This window comes from Notamacropus eugenii, chromosome 4 (genome assembly GCF_028372415.1).
Source record: "Notamacropus eugenii isolate mMacEug1 chromosome 4, mMacEug1.pri_v2, whole genome shotgun sequence".
Taxonomy (NCBI): Eukaryota; Metazoa; Chordata; class Mammalia; order Diprotodontia; family Macropodidae; genus Notamacropus; species Notamacropus eugenii.
Window position 1 is genome coordinate 317,593,775 of NC_092875.1, and position 14,693 is coordinate 317,608,467.

Consider the following 14,693-nt stretch of genomic DNA (forward strand, 5'->3'; position numbering starts at 1 on the left):
CAATTTTAGGCTTACTTGGAAACCCATGGAGGATGAATTCACATTGGGATATGACTATACTGCTCTTCGTTCAATCATTTTAGTTGGTCTGACTCTTTATTACCCCATTTTGGGGTTTTCTTGGCAAAGATGATACAGCACCAGTGCAGGAGTCAGGAGGACCTGAGTTCAAATCTCACCTAGACACTGGACACTCACTGGCTGTGTGACCTTGGGCAAGTCACTTAACTCCAATTGCCTCATCCTGGGTTATCTCCAGTCATCCTTATGAATATCTGGTCACTGGATTCAGATGACTCTGGAGGAGAAGTGAGGCTGGTGACCTGCACAGCCCTCCCTCATTCAAAACAAAGTCAGGTTCAAGTCATGTCATCATTTCTCTGATGGCATGATCTCCTTTGGCAACAAAGGATGAACAGACAGACAGAGACACAGGAGCAGTTTGGTGTTTCCTTCTCTAGGTCATTTTATAGATGAGGAACTGAGGCAAACAGGGTTAAGAGACTTGTCCATGGTCACACAGCTAGTAAACGTCTGAGGGCCAGATTCAAACTCATGAAGATGCATCTTCATGATTCCAAGTCCAGCGCTCTATCCACTATACAACCTAGTTGCCTATGTCTATACTACTATACCAAAATGAGTCTTCCCCGAGAAGTGTAGTTTAGGATCAGAATATTCAAAGAGACCCAAGACTGAAAGATGAGAATCCCTCCAGAACTGTTAGAGACTCCAGGAATCCTTTGAATACATGACTATGTATCGGGCCTGTGCTCTTTTATTGGTTTTTTTTTTTTTTTTTTTTTTTGTCATTCTCCCTTTCCCCAGCTTCCTTGTGTGCCACTACTGAGGAATAACTATTTCTTTGGGATTAGTGCTTCTTTCCAGATGGGGAGCTATACAGCCATAACTACTTTAGAGTAAGCTGGAAAGTCGAGTTGTTTTATTGTTGAGTCAAAGAAATTCACTATCTAAAGAAACAAAGCACCTCAAGTTTTATGAACTCTTGCTGAAATTTGGAACTTGATTATTAATTTGGTAAACCCCAAATTAACCCCTTATCTCTTTGACTAGTCTATGGATTGTACTGATCCTAGTATCAACCCTTGCTTCCTATCCAGACACTGCTTTCTGTCTCTGGCCCCTCTGCTCAGTCTCCTGTATCCTCAGCATCTAACTGGTTCCATAGACCTGGGTCTATATATCTGATCTAATACATCTATACATGGAAATTTTCCAGTCTTAGTTTTTCCTTCCTTCCTAGAGGAAGTCAGTAGGGGCTATGGATGGGCTTCATTCCTTGTCTATGGTATGTTGCATCACTAACCATGCCACAGGGCAGGGACAGGAAGAAGAATTCATTTTTCTTTAGTGGGCATTTAAATACTGTATTAATTTAATGCCGAATCCAACTGTCATCTTTCCTGAATATTTAACCAAATATTCAAAGATCTATGATGTCATTGGTGTGAGTATTGTTTCCATCAATACCAACTATATCCCCTCAACTTGGTAGACAGTCTTCAAAGGTTGTTTTTATTGAAAAATTGATCCTCTTGGATCCAACTTGGGGAGGAGTTTCTCCAAAATTATCTAGGTTGAGCTTTGGACAGTAGCCTTTCCAGCTTGGCAGGATTTGCCATATCTTGTGCTTTCCTAGCGTAACTTTTGAGAAGCAGCACAGTATAATGGATAGAGCACTATACCTGTCAGGAGGACTGGCATTCAAATCCTGCCTCAAATACTTACCGGCTGCATGATCCTAAGCAGTTCACTAAACTTCCATTTCCTTATCTGCCAAAAGCAGAAGGGAGATTTGATGGTATCTAAGATTCCTTTTCACTTTAAATCTCTGATCCTGAGAACTCAGGATCAACACCATGCCCCAGTGAGTATGTAGAGCAGTCATCAATTGTAAGGTAACTATTTATAAGCAATTAACTTTTCATCTAAATTTGCTTTTAAAGCTAGATTATTATACTTGCTGAAGAGGAGCATATAATTTTATAAGCAAATCATGTGGGTTTTTAGGCCATAAGGAGAATGAGGAAAACAAATAACTTCAGTAAAAAAAAGAATATAACAGGCAAGGTGAAACAAAAAATGTTTTATTGGTCAAACTGAAAGGGTAAATGTGTCATTCTTAGTGATTCCCTTTTAAATCATATGTATACGTTAACTGCCATCATAAGGAATTCTACTAATCAAACTTGAATTTTAGCACAACTTTAAATGATTTTTATCTTGAAGATTACCAAATGCGCATGAAAATATTAAAAGCCAAAAGTAAAGTCTTTTTCTTCAAATAGATAATTAATAAATTCATGCAACTTGAAGTTAATGAAATGGTAATAACTAACCATGTGCCACTCATGGAACAAATTCAAATTCAGCAGATGTTCATTACATACCAACTTCCTATAAGAAATTTATTTTCAGTGATTTGAATAGATTTCTTTGGAAAAGATGCTGTTTTTTTCTTGAAAATAGGTAAATTCACCTCCAATCAACAGGCAATTCACTGGAATGAGGCCTTCACTACTCTCCCTTTCAATGGTTGGGGTTGTCTGTGGTTGTGCAGTATGGGAGAGGCTTTTTCACCTTCAGAGTTTGACAAAAGACTTCGGAACTGGGCCAGCTAGAAGGAAAATTGATTTTTTTTTGAGTTTCGAAAACAGTTAAAGACCATCCAATATTCACTATACCCAACGGAATTAATGCAATTCTATTTTCAAAACTGAGTTTACTAAAAAAATGGGTTCTTTTCACTCATGCAAAGAAGAGGGACATAGCCCCAAATCTCAGCACTTCTTTTTGTGAAGGGTATGGTAAATTCATTTGTGGGGTTAAAAAGAAAAAGAAAGTAGTGATACATTTGGGCTAAATTACAATGACCACAGTAAACTAAAAATAATGATAGCTAGCACCTATGTAATGGTTTAAAGTTTGCAAAATACTTTAAAAATTTCTCATTTTATCTTAAAAATAGAACTGGGAGGTAAGTGTTATTACTGTCTCCATTTTACAGACTAGGAAACTGAGCCAGAACGAGGTTATGTGACCGGCCCAAGGTCACACAGCCAATAAATATCAAGGTGGATTTGAACTCAGACCTTCTGACTCCATGCCCACCACCTCTTGACTGTGCTGGGCAACCTAGCTGCCTACCAGTTAGATATAGTCCTACTGAGGCAATGAGAGAATGAGAATGAAAACATCAGCATAAAGTCAAATTGGCAAATGGAGGTGGGGTAGGATGTTCTTATTCTATATTGACTTCAAATGCTATGGTAGTTCTGAGTCATGCCATTTGCTACCATAAAACTGTTGAATAGACAGACTATCCAGTTCATTGTTACACAATTAGTTTAATTTAATCAACTTAATTGAAAAAAATCTATTAAAACTGGTTAGCTACACATCTATCTGAGATGTGTAGACCTGTCCTGAGTAAGTTTTTCTTGCCTTGGCCTTCTCTCAGAAATGGCACGAGTAAGAAGAGGAGCTTGTTGAAAAAGAAGTAGCAATGTGATGAAAAACTCCAGTGAAACCTTGAACAGGAAAATCAAAGCACATATGTAGAAAACCAGATTCCCCAGGGATTCTTTTCTGAAACTGGTCCATAAGTTTTATTGCCTAGGGATGCATTGCACCAACCTTAACAGTGGCTTTTCTAGACTCACTTTTAAAGAAATATTCTCCTTTACTCAAAAACTGTTTTAGCAAAATTTAGTAGATTAAAAGAATTGGTTGGAAAAATGTTTTTAAATTTTAATCAATTTGGAGATGCCAATGAACCTCGACTCTAGTTTTCTTGACAAGGATCTGAGAACAAATAAGCATTTTGACCTTTAAAATCATGAACTTCTAACAAGTAAAAGAAAATCAATAACTGTCAGGGTAATAGTTTAGAACCACAGTCTTTGAGCCATAGAATCTAACTACATGTTTGCCTACTAAAATTTGCAGCTACATTTTTCTTGTTTTTGCTCAGGAAAAACATTAAAATAGATGGGAATTTCTTTATGAAGGAAATTTGTTCTTTCCCAAGAATAGATTCAAGGAACAATATTTTGACGAACTTTTAATAGGACTAAACTATTCTGAATTTTTTAAAAAGGGGAAATAATATTTCTAAAACCCTCCTGAAATTATATTTTCCCTCATTAACTACTGTTAGCTGGCTTGATATAAGCTCTCTCCACCTTGCAGTGCCCACTATGCGATACTCTACCTGTTCTGAGCTGATACTGATTGGCTCCCTAAGGAGAATCCAGGTTACACTCTCATGGAGAGGGGGATGAGTCAAAGAGCCAAAGTAGGTCCAGTAATCCAAGGATTCAGGCAGCAAAGAAGATGGGTCAAAATTAGCAAATGGAGCTTGTTTGCCCTGAAACAAATACGTTATATAAAATACTTAGAACAATTACAGATCCATGATCATCTATAGACATTACCTTACTTTTCCTGATATCTTAAATTTTTGAGGATAGCACAGTGGAGGAAATGAACAAATAAGTCACTAAAGTTTGCACAGACTTTTACAAGTATTAATTCATTTTATTCTTACCTTGGAGGTAGGTGCTATAATTATCATCTCCATTTTATAGATGAAGAAACTGAGGCAGAAAGAGGTTAAGTGACTTGCCAAGGGTCACACAACTAATTTCTGAGGCTAGATCTGAACTCTGCTCTAGAACACTGGGCTTGGAAACAAAAAAATTCATCTCCATGAGTTCAAATCCAATCAAACACTAACTGTATGGCCGTGGGCAAGTCACTTGACCTGTTTGACTCAGTTCCTCATTTATCAAATGAGCTAGAGGAGGAAATGGCAAACTACTGCAGTATTTTTTCCAAGAAAAGTCCAAAAGGACTCTCGAAGAGTCAGACATGACTAAAATAACCCAATAACAACAAACTCCCTGAGTCTTGGACCAGTACTTCAGCCACTGTGCCACCTAGCTATTTCAAATTATCTCACTAGACAGAATTATCGGTGATAGAGGCTAAAGTGACAAATTCTACACTGAACTTTTGCCCTCTAGGTTTTTCTCCTTTTTGAAAAAGGCTAAAAAGAGGCAAGTACTGAAGATGTTTCTGTGTTGGAATAAAGCCACTTTCTTAAAAATATATATAATTTTCTGCCTTGTGAAAACATTTATTTTATATACAGAACTGATGCCAGACCATATTAGAGCTGGGTGGTAAAGTCATTGAAAAATAGTTATTTTGGTTATTTTTTCTCCTTGAACTTATGATTTATTTCTGCTGTCAGATCAGGATAGCTTGTTTCAACTATTCAATTCTTTACTAGTGCCTCCTGAACACTTATCCTTTTGTGTTATTAAAGAAATACACTTATCTTTGCTTATGAAATGAAAGTCTACCAGATTTTAAATAGGATGGACATTGCAAAGTGAATTTACATATCTAAGTAACTCATTCTTCCATAGTTCCCTTCCAAAAGGATGACTGTAAAAGTTGACTCTAGAATTGTCCTAAAGGCAGCTGACAAACAAATAGCTGTGGAGTTAAGTTTCCTCTGTCTTTTTCTGCTCCACATTCCCCCCTCCTACCCTTCTCCACAGTACCTTTTATTTAATGAGCCTCAAAGACTGGCCTTCTTACTAGACAGTCCTTGATCTGGGATATTTACCTTAGTTTTGACTGAACCTAGGGCATCAATTACTTTTTGTAGGAGTGGGTTAGCCTGGCCAAGCTGGGGAAGAAATAAAAAAAGAAAAAATAAGGTGAAAGAAATGAACATACAAGGGACAGATAAAATTTAGAAATACTACTAAAAACAAAATCAATGTAAATATTTCATTAAAAATTGTAAATGAAGAGAGATTAAATATTTTTCCTTTGTTCTGCCAGTGAGTAATTTGCAATAAGATGATATGTCTGGGAGTGAATTTTTTATCTATTCTTGAGCACATGAAAAAAACATGTAGAAGTTACATTTCATTTACAATATACTAAATAAACTGAAGAATATTTTCAGTTCAAATATGCACCTACTATGTGTAAGACATTTATTTACATATAAGAAATGAGAATCCAAGAACTAAAAATAGAGTGGAAGTCCTCCTTAGTTCTGTTTTTTGATATATATCCTCCTACCCTTTAATGTCTCCAATGGCCAAATGGGTACAATTTCATAATGATGTTTCAGGAACTTCTTGGTATATTAGCTGACCAGTATCTGGTTTTCTATCTCCTAAATCAACTAAGGAGTCCTCAAAGCAACAAAAAACATTGCTTCACTAATATATTATCCTTAGAGGAACTTTGAAGTTAAGTCTAAAACAGAAATTAAACAGTCCCTGAGTCATCTTCAGGAAATTTGTAAGAAGGCTTGGGAAAAGGACAGTGAAGGAGAGGAAGATTCCTCTCCTCTTCCCTCCCTATCAGAATCCTCCCCGACAATCCTTTCTTCGGGGGGAGAAGCCAAATGAAACAAAGCCAATAGTAAAACCAAATAGAAGGCATTCTGGGATATTTTACATCTACTTTGAATCAGTGGAATGAAAATACAGCTCTTAAAAGAACAACTAGAACACTGTTGGCCACTTGTTCCTTCCTATCTCAAACTCTCATCTAGACAAAAGAAACACCTGCATAGTTTTCTTACTTACCTTGATAAAAACACCAATAATTGCCACGCCATCAGGTTTCTGAGCTGCTTCACAGAAGCTGGTATATTTTTCAGAATTCCAGTGAACCACGTGTAACTTTAAAAAAATATTTTACAAGTTGTGCTTATTCTTCACCTCTACATGCAGATAACAGTTATCCGTAACTAATGTTTTCACTGTGGCAGTCCAGAGAAAGATACCTTTGCCTAGATCTGGAGTTCTTAAACTTGGATTCATGAATTTTTTTGAATATTTCATAGCTATATTTCAACATAATTGGTTTCCTTTGTAATCCTGTGTATTTTATTTTATGCATTTAAAAACAATGTTTTGAGAAGGGGTCCATGGACCCCTTCACTAGACTGCCAAAGGGGTCCAGAAAACACAAAAAAAGTTAAGAATCCCTGATGTAGAAAGAGGAAACTGAAGTGAGGGCAATCATGTTGAAAATTCAATCAGAAGAGAGGAAAGGGCCAGATTCTTACTGTTAGATAACTGAATTAATATTCTATGGCAGAATTATTAGAATACAAATCCTCAGCCTTGAGAGTGCTTTTCTATTCATTCCTGTGCTGTAGTTACCAAAAAATTGACATCTTGCTTCCTCTAGCACTCTTGGAGATGAAGAGCTCAGTAAGGCTTCTCTTTATTCTTGACACATGGGCAGACTGATTTTTACATCTATAGCTGAAGTTGTCTTATTAAAACTCTTTATATAACCATAAATTGTAAGTTGGAAAAAAATTCAAAAAGCTGAAATCTAAATAACTTTTTTAAGGTTTGCTACGAACTTTACAAATATTATCTCATTTAATCCACACAAATCTGTGAAGTAGACACTATTATTGTCCTCATTTCATCTTTGAGGAAACTGAGAAAACAGAAGTTAAATGACTTGTGTACAGTCATTGCTAGCAAGTGTCTGGGACTAGATTTGAATTCAAGTCTTTCTGACTCCACACCCAGTCCTCGCTCATTGTGTCCCCCAGCTGCCTACAAAGTTGGCACCTCAGAGTTGATTTAGTCCAAACCCCTCATCTTGCCAAACAGGTCTAGAGGGGTTCAATGTTGTCTAAGATCATTCAGGTAGAAAGTGAATTAGAACTCAGGTTCTCTGACTCCAAAGCTATAACTTTTTAAACTGTGTCATCCAGTATTCCTTAGCAGCAAGTTTATGAGGTAATTTGATGTAGCATTTTCAAGTCTTAAGCATCAGTATTTTGGAGGTTGTAATTGTCTTTGAGCATGATTTAGAAAGAGATTGTTTGCTTCTGGTAAACAATATGGCTTTTTATGTAGGTTACATAAATAATATATCCCAAACAAGGATATATAATCTTTTGTAGATCTTTCTTTCTTTTCTCTGATCTGGGTTATTCTTTGACTTCTACTTTATATGACTTTCTTTATATAACATTGTAAAGATCACTTTATGGTTCACAATGCAGCAGGAAACTTGGTCATATTTCACTTATAGTTGCTCTATTTAAGAAATAAAGATATATTCAAATTAAAGATAGATGCTGGGTTAGAAGAGTAATTAAATTTTATATCAGGCATGTAGAATGATTTAAAAAACATATTCCTCCTCCTAGTTCTCAGAGTTAAAAAAAACTATAAAGGATGATAAGGAAGCAATCCAAAATTAGGTGATGTAATTCCTCAAAATTCTGAAAATTCCTTAAGTAAGATATTTCTACTGAATAAAATGACATCGAATTCTAATGTGCCCTACTTCTGTTATTTTTTTTGATTGCTTACTATTTTTTTGGAATACTCAAAAGTATCTGGAGGGGATACCATATTTTAAAAATCATCCAATTGAATAATTTTCTGTAAGTCTGGTAAAAAGTTTCATCTGTATTTTTGGACATGATGTCACATCATTGAAATCATGGGTCTTTCAAAACATTGATCTACCATCCTACTTTCTCTGAAGGATAACATATGTATATATACACGTATATATACACACATACATATATATACATATATATATACACACACACATATATATGTATAAGCACTGCCTGTGATTTCTATAGATTGAGGGAGACAGCATTCACTTTTAAAAAATCTACTCAGCTGGGTTGGGAGATGAGTGGGAGGAACCAGGGGATTAATTCTCAGAAGCTGCTCCCATAATACTGTTATGTCTCTTGCAATCATTTTACCTCGGCTGAATATTTTACTCCATCTATTGTGTGCTCAGAACCATGGTCATCGGCACTCCCCCAGTGGAAATGAAACTGCCGCAGCCTGAAGCTTCCAGCAAGTGGACCTCCTTTTAGTACTAGAATGAGAAAGAAAGCATCTGGTTACAAGTTAGAAACCCCAATCCAATCAGCAGAAGTTGGACCAGGGTTAAAACTTCAAGTGGGAGTAGAGTTGAAGTAGATGAAGTATGGGGATAAAAAGAAAAGATCTGAGGGATTGCTAATCCCTCTAATTTGTTATTGACTTGTGTTGTTTCATAAAAAATTATTTCATCATAGTGCTTTGCACATAGCAATTGATTAACATGTGTTTCATCTATTTGTTCATTCATTTGCTTGTATCTTCCATCATCTATTTGCAATTTTTTTTTGCCTATTATACAAATGTCAATTAAACAGGCACCAATGTTCAATAAGAATGTTGTTAGCAAGGCCAATGATGCACCTAAAGTGTATGTTGAGAGGCTTGTACAAAAAGTCTAGAACCTAGACCAATCTTGCAGTAGGCAACTACTTAGTTGTGATTTTAGGGGTGCCTGAAAAGCACTCCTGAACCAAAAACAATTATCTCCTGGGCCTCGTCACTGATGCTTCACATTCTACTACCAGAAAGTTATTTCTTTGGCCTTGTTAAAAATGCAGATTTTCCTGAGGAAAGCAATACTTTAAATCATGTTAATCACATGCCCGTTAGTGTTGGGTTAATCAGATCCTTTCTAGAGAGCAGGTGTTGATGGAGAAAAGTAGGAAAAAAATACATAGATGGACTCAAAGCTCTGTGCAGGGGGAGAAAGGACCACTGAGTGGAGTTGAAAAGACAAGAGAGCCCAAGAGACCAGTTTTGTCAGCTTTATAATTTTTTGTAGGACTAGCCTAAGGGTAGGAAACGTGTGGCCTCAAGGCCACATGTGGCCCTCTAGGTCCTCAGTGCAGCCCTTTGATTGAATCCAAATTTCATAGAACAAATCCCCTTTATAAATGGATTTGATGTGTAAAACTTAGACTCAGTCAAAAGGCTGCACCCGAGGACCTAGAAGGCCACATGTGGCCTCAAAGCTGCAGATTCCCCATCCCTGGACTAACCTTATATAGAACTTTATTATGATAATTTTTAGCATTGTGTATAATGTGCTACAGAATAAATATATTTCTAATTGGCTATTGTATTTCTTAATTATACTTTCTCCACCCCCACCCCTACCCCCACCAAGTCCTTCCTTCTACCCAACTTTCCCACTACTGTTGATGGCAACTTGGTCCTTGTAGTCACCTAGGTTCTCAATCTCTATGATGTCCTCATTCTCATCCATCTCATTTATCGAAAGAGTTGACAAATTTTGTTGTTTCTATTTCTACAAAAACTCTCCTATAAATCCACCCAACCTAGTTCAGGCCCTCTGCATTTTTCTCCTGGATTATTGTAATCACTTCATAATCGGGCTCCCTCTCCACTCCGATCTGTTGTCCAACTACCTCTAAAGTGATTTTCCTTAAAGGCTCAGACTGTCACCCTGCTCCTTATTTCAGTAGCTAGGTGGCTCAGTAGATAGTATGTAGGCCTAGCATCCGATAGATGGAATGTAGGCCTAGTATCAGAAATAACCTGTGTTCAGCTTTATCTTCAATTACTAGCTGTGTGACCTTGGACAAGTCTAACAAGACAAATCTAACCTCTATCTGCCTCAGTTTCTTCAACAGTGAAATAGGGATAAGAATAATATAAAATTATATATATATATATATATATATATATATATATATATACATATGATAATAACATCTACCTCCCAGGGTTATTTTGAGGATCAAATGAAACAGCCTTTATAAAACATTTGGCTGAGTGCCTGGCACAAAATAGGCACTATATGAATGATGAGGATGAGGATGATCTCTCCCTATTACCTCTAGGATGAAATATACAGTCCTCTGTTGGATATTTAAAACATTTCAAAAATATTTTACCTCCAGTCTTCTTTCATAACCTTTTCCTCCATAATAGCTAGCATTTATAAAATGCTTTAAGGTTTGCTAAGTGCTTTCATATCTCAAATGATTTTTACAACAGTGCTGTGAGAGATAGGTGCTGTTATTATCCCCATTTTACAGAAGAGGAAACTGAGGCTATGGGCTAAGTGATTTGTGCAGGGTCACAAAGTTAGTGTTCAAAGCTGAATTTGAATTCAGGTCTTTCTGACTCTAAGTACAAGACTTTGCCCACTCTGCCAACTGACTTCTGCAACTCACATTCCATTTTAGCCATACTGGCCTATTTTCTGTTTCTCATACATAAGTGACCTGTCCCCCATTCCTAGAATGCTCTCTCTCCCTTTTACCCTTCACGTCTTGGAATTCCTGGTTTTCTTCAAGGCAGCTCAAACTCCCTCCTCTACAATAGAACTTTCTTAGTTCCCCCAGCTGCTGCTGTCTTTCTCCCTAAGATTACCTTGTATCTACATTTTATGTATTTTTAGTACACTAATATATATATGTGCTGTCTCCCCTGTGAGTATTTAAGCAAGTTCCCTCACTGTTTTGCTTTTGTCTTTGTATATCAAGCACTTAGCAGAATATTTAGCAAATAGGAGGTGTTAAATTAATATTGGTTGATTGATTGATCTGCTGTTTACCTTGGAAAGTAAGGAGGAAGAAGCATGGTTTTGCTCACCTGATTGGTTATCTTTGTCTTCGTAATTTACACTGAAAGAATGACCCACGTTGATGATTTCTTTGGCCGTTGCTGGGTTGTAGGAGACACTGAAGGGTTTCAGAGAAGCATCATGTTTGACCTCTTTGGTCTTAATGTCAATAGGAGACTGATTGTTTCCATTAGCAATGGGGTAGAGTTTGCTCCAGTTTTCAGGCCCTAGAAAGACAAAAATATGTAAACATATGCAAAATATGCAAAAATATGCAAATCTCCACTTGATTTTTTTTTTTATAAACTACCTCTGTTACTTTTCAGAAGTTTCCTTAACACATATAAAGATTATATTAAATATCTTGTTATATCAAATATTTTAAAATATTTCATGCAAGTAAGTCAAAATCTAGCATCAGAGAATGTTTTTTCTTTGCACTATTTCATGCTAAAATGGAATGTCTGCTAACCTTACAAAACTGGATAAAATACATTTCATGAAAACAAAAGACAAGCAAATTTGTAGAACCACCATGGTTACCTACTATCATTATAAAAATAATATTATTTCACCTATCTTGGCCTCTATAACTCTTAATCCATTTTTTTAATGTTACCAGATACTGAATGTTCAAAAGAGAATAAATGCTCTGCCTCCCATATGGAATGGTAGAAGAATGCTCACCATTTTCTCCCTCATATGACCAGTTCAGGCTCGCCATGTCCTTCTGTTTTCTTCTACCAACACAGCTGTGACTAAAGTGACTGATAGTGTCATACACAGGCTCTCTCCTATGTATATTCTGTGCCTCCACCCGTGGTTTTTATAGATGCTTCCCAGCTCCACATGTACCAATATAATCAAGAATTGTTGACTTATTTCCATGACTCAGGTAAAATGAAAAAGAAATGAGCAGTTTAAAAAAACACACCCACCCACAAAATTCTGCTGATTTTTAGGGTATTTTACCTTCCCTATAGTGATTATAATAGATAATAAAGAAATCTTAACTGAAGAAAAAAAGCACCCAACTCAACCTTTACCCCCTTTACATTTCATGATATAACTTTTACTACCCTCTACAATTCTTTTGTTGTTGTTCAGTCATTTTTCAGTCACGCCTGAATCTTCATGACCCCATTTGAGGTTTTTCTTACCAAAAATACTGAGTGGTTTGCCATTTCTTCTCCAGCTACCTTGATGGATGAGGAAACTGAGGAAACAGGGTTAACTGATTTGCTCAGGGTCACACAGCTAGTAAGTGTCTGAGGTCAGATTTGAACTAGGATCTCCCTGACTCCAGACCTGGCACTTTATCCACTATGCAACCTAGTGACCCCTACAACTCTGTAGTACTTTTCAATTACAAGATAATTTTGATTTTAAAACACTTAGTAATAATGGCTAATATATACCACTTCAAGGTCTACCAGGCACTTTACCTAAATAATCTCATTTGATCTTCACGAGAACCCTGTGGCTGTCATTACCCTCATTTTACAGATGAAGAAACTAAGTCTCAGAGAGGTTAAGGGACTTGCCCAAGGTCACACAGCTAGTTGCTTGTTTTTGTTGTTGAGGAGATTTTGGACTCCAGATCCATTGATTGAGTAAGGGGGCAGAGAGTGCCCCTCTGGAGGTACTCCTTTTCCCCACTTCACTGGGGATAGAGGGGTTTGGGAATGAGTTGATATTTCTGGTAGCAATGACAGCGCAAGTCATCAAAGCCTCCAACCCAGAGCTGCTCCAGAGGAAGAGACCCAGAGACTGTTTCAGCTGAAGTCAGGCCAGGAAAAGAAAGGGAAGAGGTGGACAGAGTGAATTCTGAAATGCTCCAGAGATGCTCCACAGGGCATTCCTTGGATAGCTCATCCTTCCCCTTGTCATCAGGGCTAGGAAGATCAGTTTGTGGGGAGAAGAAAAACGAGAGAAAGGGCAGGGACTGGGAGAAGACTGGAACCTGAAGAACTGAAGTTCTAGTTCAGAATGCGCTGGTATGATGGGGGAGGAAAGGAAGCAGTTCTGGAGGACAAAGTGTCTGAGGCAGGCTTGAACTCAGATCTTCCTGACGCTGTGCCACCAAGCAGTTGTTTTCATCATGCTGAATGCTGGAACATGTTAGATAGACTATTACTATTCTCTTCTCTTTCCCTCTCTGTAGTGGGTATTGTCAAGTTTAAAAGTATTAATATATTATTAATGTAATAATAATAAAGAGAGAATTTTCAATTAAAAAGATAAGCCCATCTTTTCTTGGCACCAAGGATACTCAGAGGGGAGATGAGTAAGTCTATTACTACTGCTATTTAGCATGATATATTGGAAAGAACGTGGTCTTGTCTGGAATTTGTCAAATTCCAAGTATTTAATTTCTATGTGTGTTCTCTGCTCTCATCCATCAGCAAACCAAAAAATAATAATTCCACTTTCCTTCCATTCCTGCTCTCCAGGAGAAATGACTTCCATGGCTTTTCTTGAGCAAAACTGACTGTTCAGTCCATACATATGGTCATCACTTTTTAAAGAAGTCTTTCTCCAGTTGGCAGTCTCTGAAAGAAATATACATTTATTCATATTTAGGCTAATGAGCATGTAGGTGAATGGGAAAAATGCAAAAATACTAAGATTAATGTAAAGTCTTTTGCCCAACTGTTGCTGATGCACAGAAAAACAGGGACAAAGCAGGGAATCGATGAGTAACTGAAATTTGAATCATTTCTACTAGGAATAATTTATTCCTTAGCTTCACTAACTAGTCAAGTCAGGTCACTTCCTGAGGTCTCAGTTTTCTTTATCTGTAAAATGATACTGTTGGACTTTGCCCAATAAATCAAGTGTTAGTCTTGGAATTAGGAAGACCTGGGTTCAGATCCCACCTCTGACTTATTGGCAAATGTCCCTCAGTAAATCACTTAACCTCTCACTACTTCAGTTTTCCTCATCTGTAAAATGGGAACAGTAATAACACCTTCCATCCAGGATTGTTATGAGGATTAAATGAGATAATATTTGTAAAGTGCTTTACGAAACTTAAAGTGCTTTATAAATGCTAATACTTACTATTATCATCCATTATGCCTTTCTGTGTTTTTCCTTTAGTGTTTACATATTTTTCAAGTAGAAAAACTTTCAGCCAACCAAATAAATTATTTTAATAGCTCATTACCTTGTCAATTTACATAAGCAGTCTCTGTTGG

At 36.8% G+C, this 14,693-nt stretch overlaps 1 protein-coding gene across 1 annotated transcript; it reads right to left on the reverse strand.

Moving 5' to 3' along the window:
• Positions 1 to 2,118: 2,118 nt before the first annotated feature.
• CA1 (carbonic anhydrase 1) lies at positions 2,119 to 12,288 on the reverse strand. The gene is made up of 7 exons (XM_072605007.1): positions 12,181 to 12,288; positions 11,523 to 11,720; positions 8,816 to 8,934; positions 6,642 to 6,737; positions 5,660 to 5,722; positions 4,235 to 4,390; positions 2,119 to 2,638 (listed from the first exon to the last, which is right to left on the reverse strand). Exons 1-7 carry the CDS (start codon positions 12,215 to 12,217, stop codon positions 2,519 to 2,521), a joined length of 789 nt encoding a protein of 262 aa, XP_072461108.1. The 5' UTR covers positions 12,218 to 12,288; the 3' UTR covers positions 2,119 to 2,518.
• Positions 12,289 to 14,693: the final 2,405 nt, after the last annotated feature.

Bases quoted from the DNA above. Each gene is read 5' to 3' on its own strand.
- CA1 (XM_072605007.1), bottom strand. From the start codon at position 12,217: ATGGCGAGCCTGAACTGGTCATATGAGGGAGAAAATG. The intron at 8,935-11,522 runs GTGAGCAAAACC...TTCTCATTCTAG, and splicing joins AGACAAAGATAACCAATCAG to TACTAAAAGGAGGTCCACTT. The intron at 4,391-5,659 runs GTAAATATCCCA...TATTTGTTTCAG, and splicing joins TAGGTTCAGTCAAAACTAAG to GGCAAACAAGCTCCATTTGC.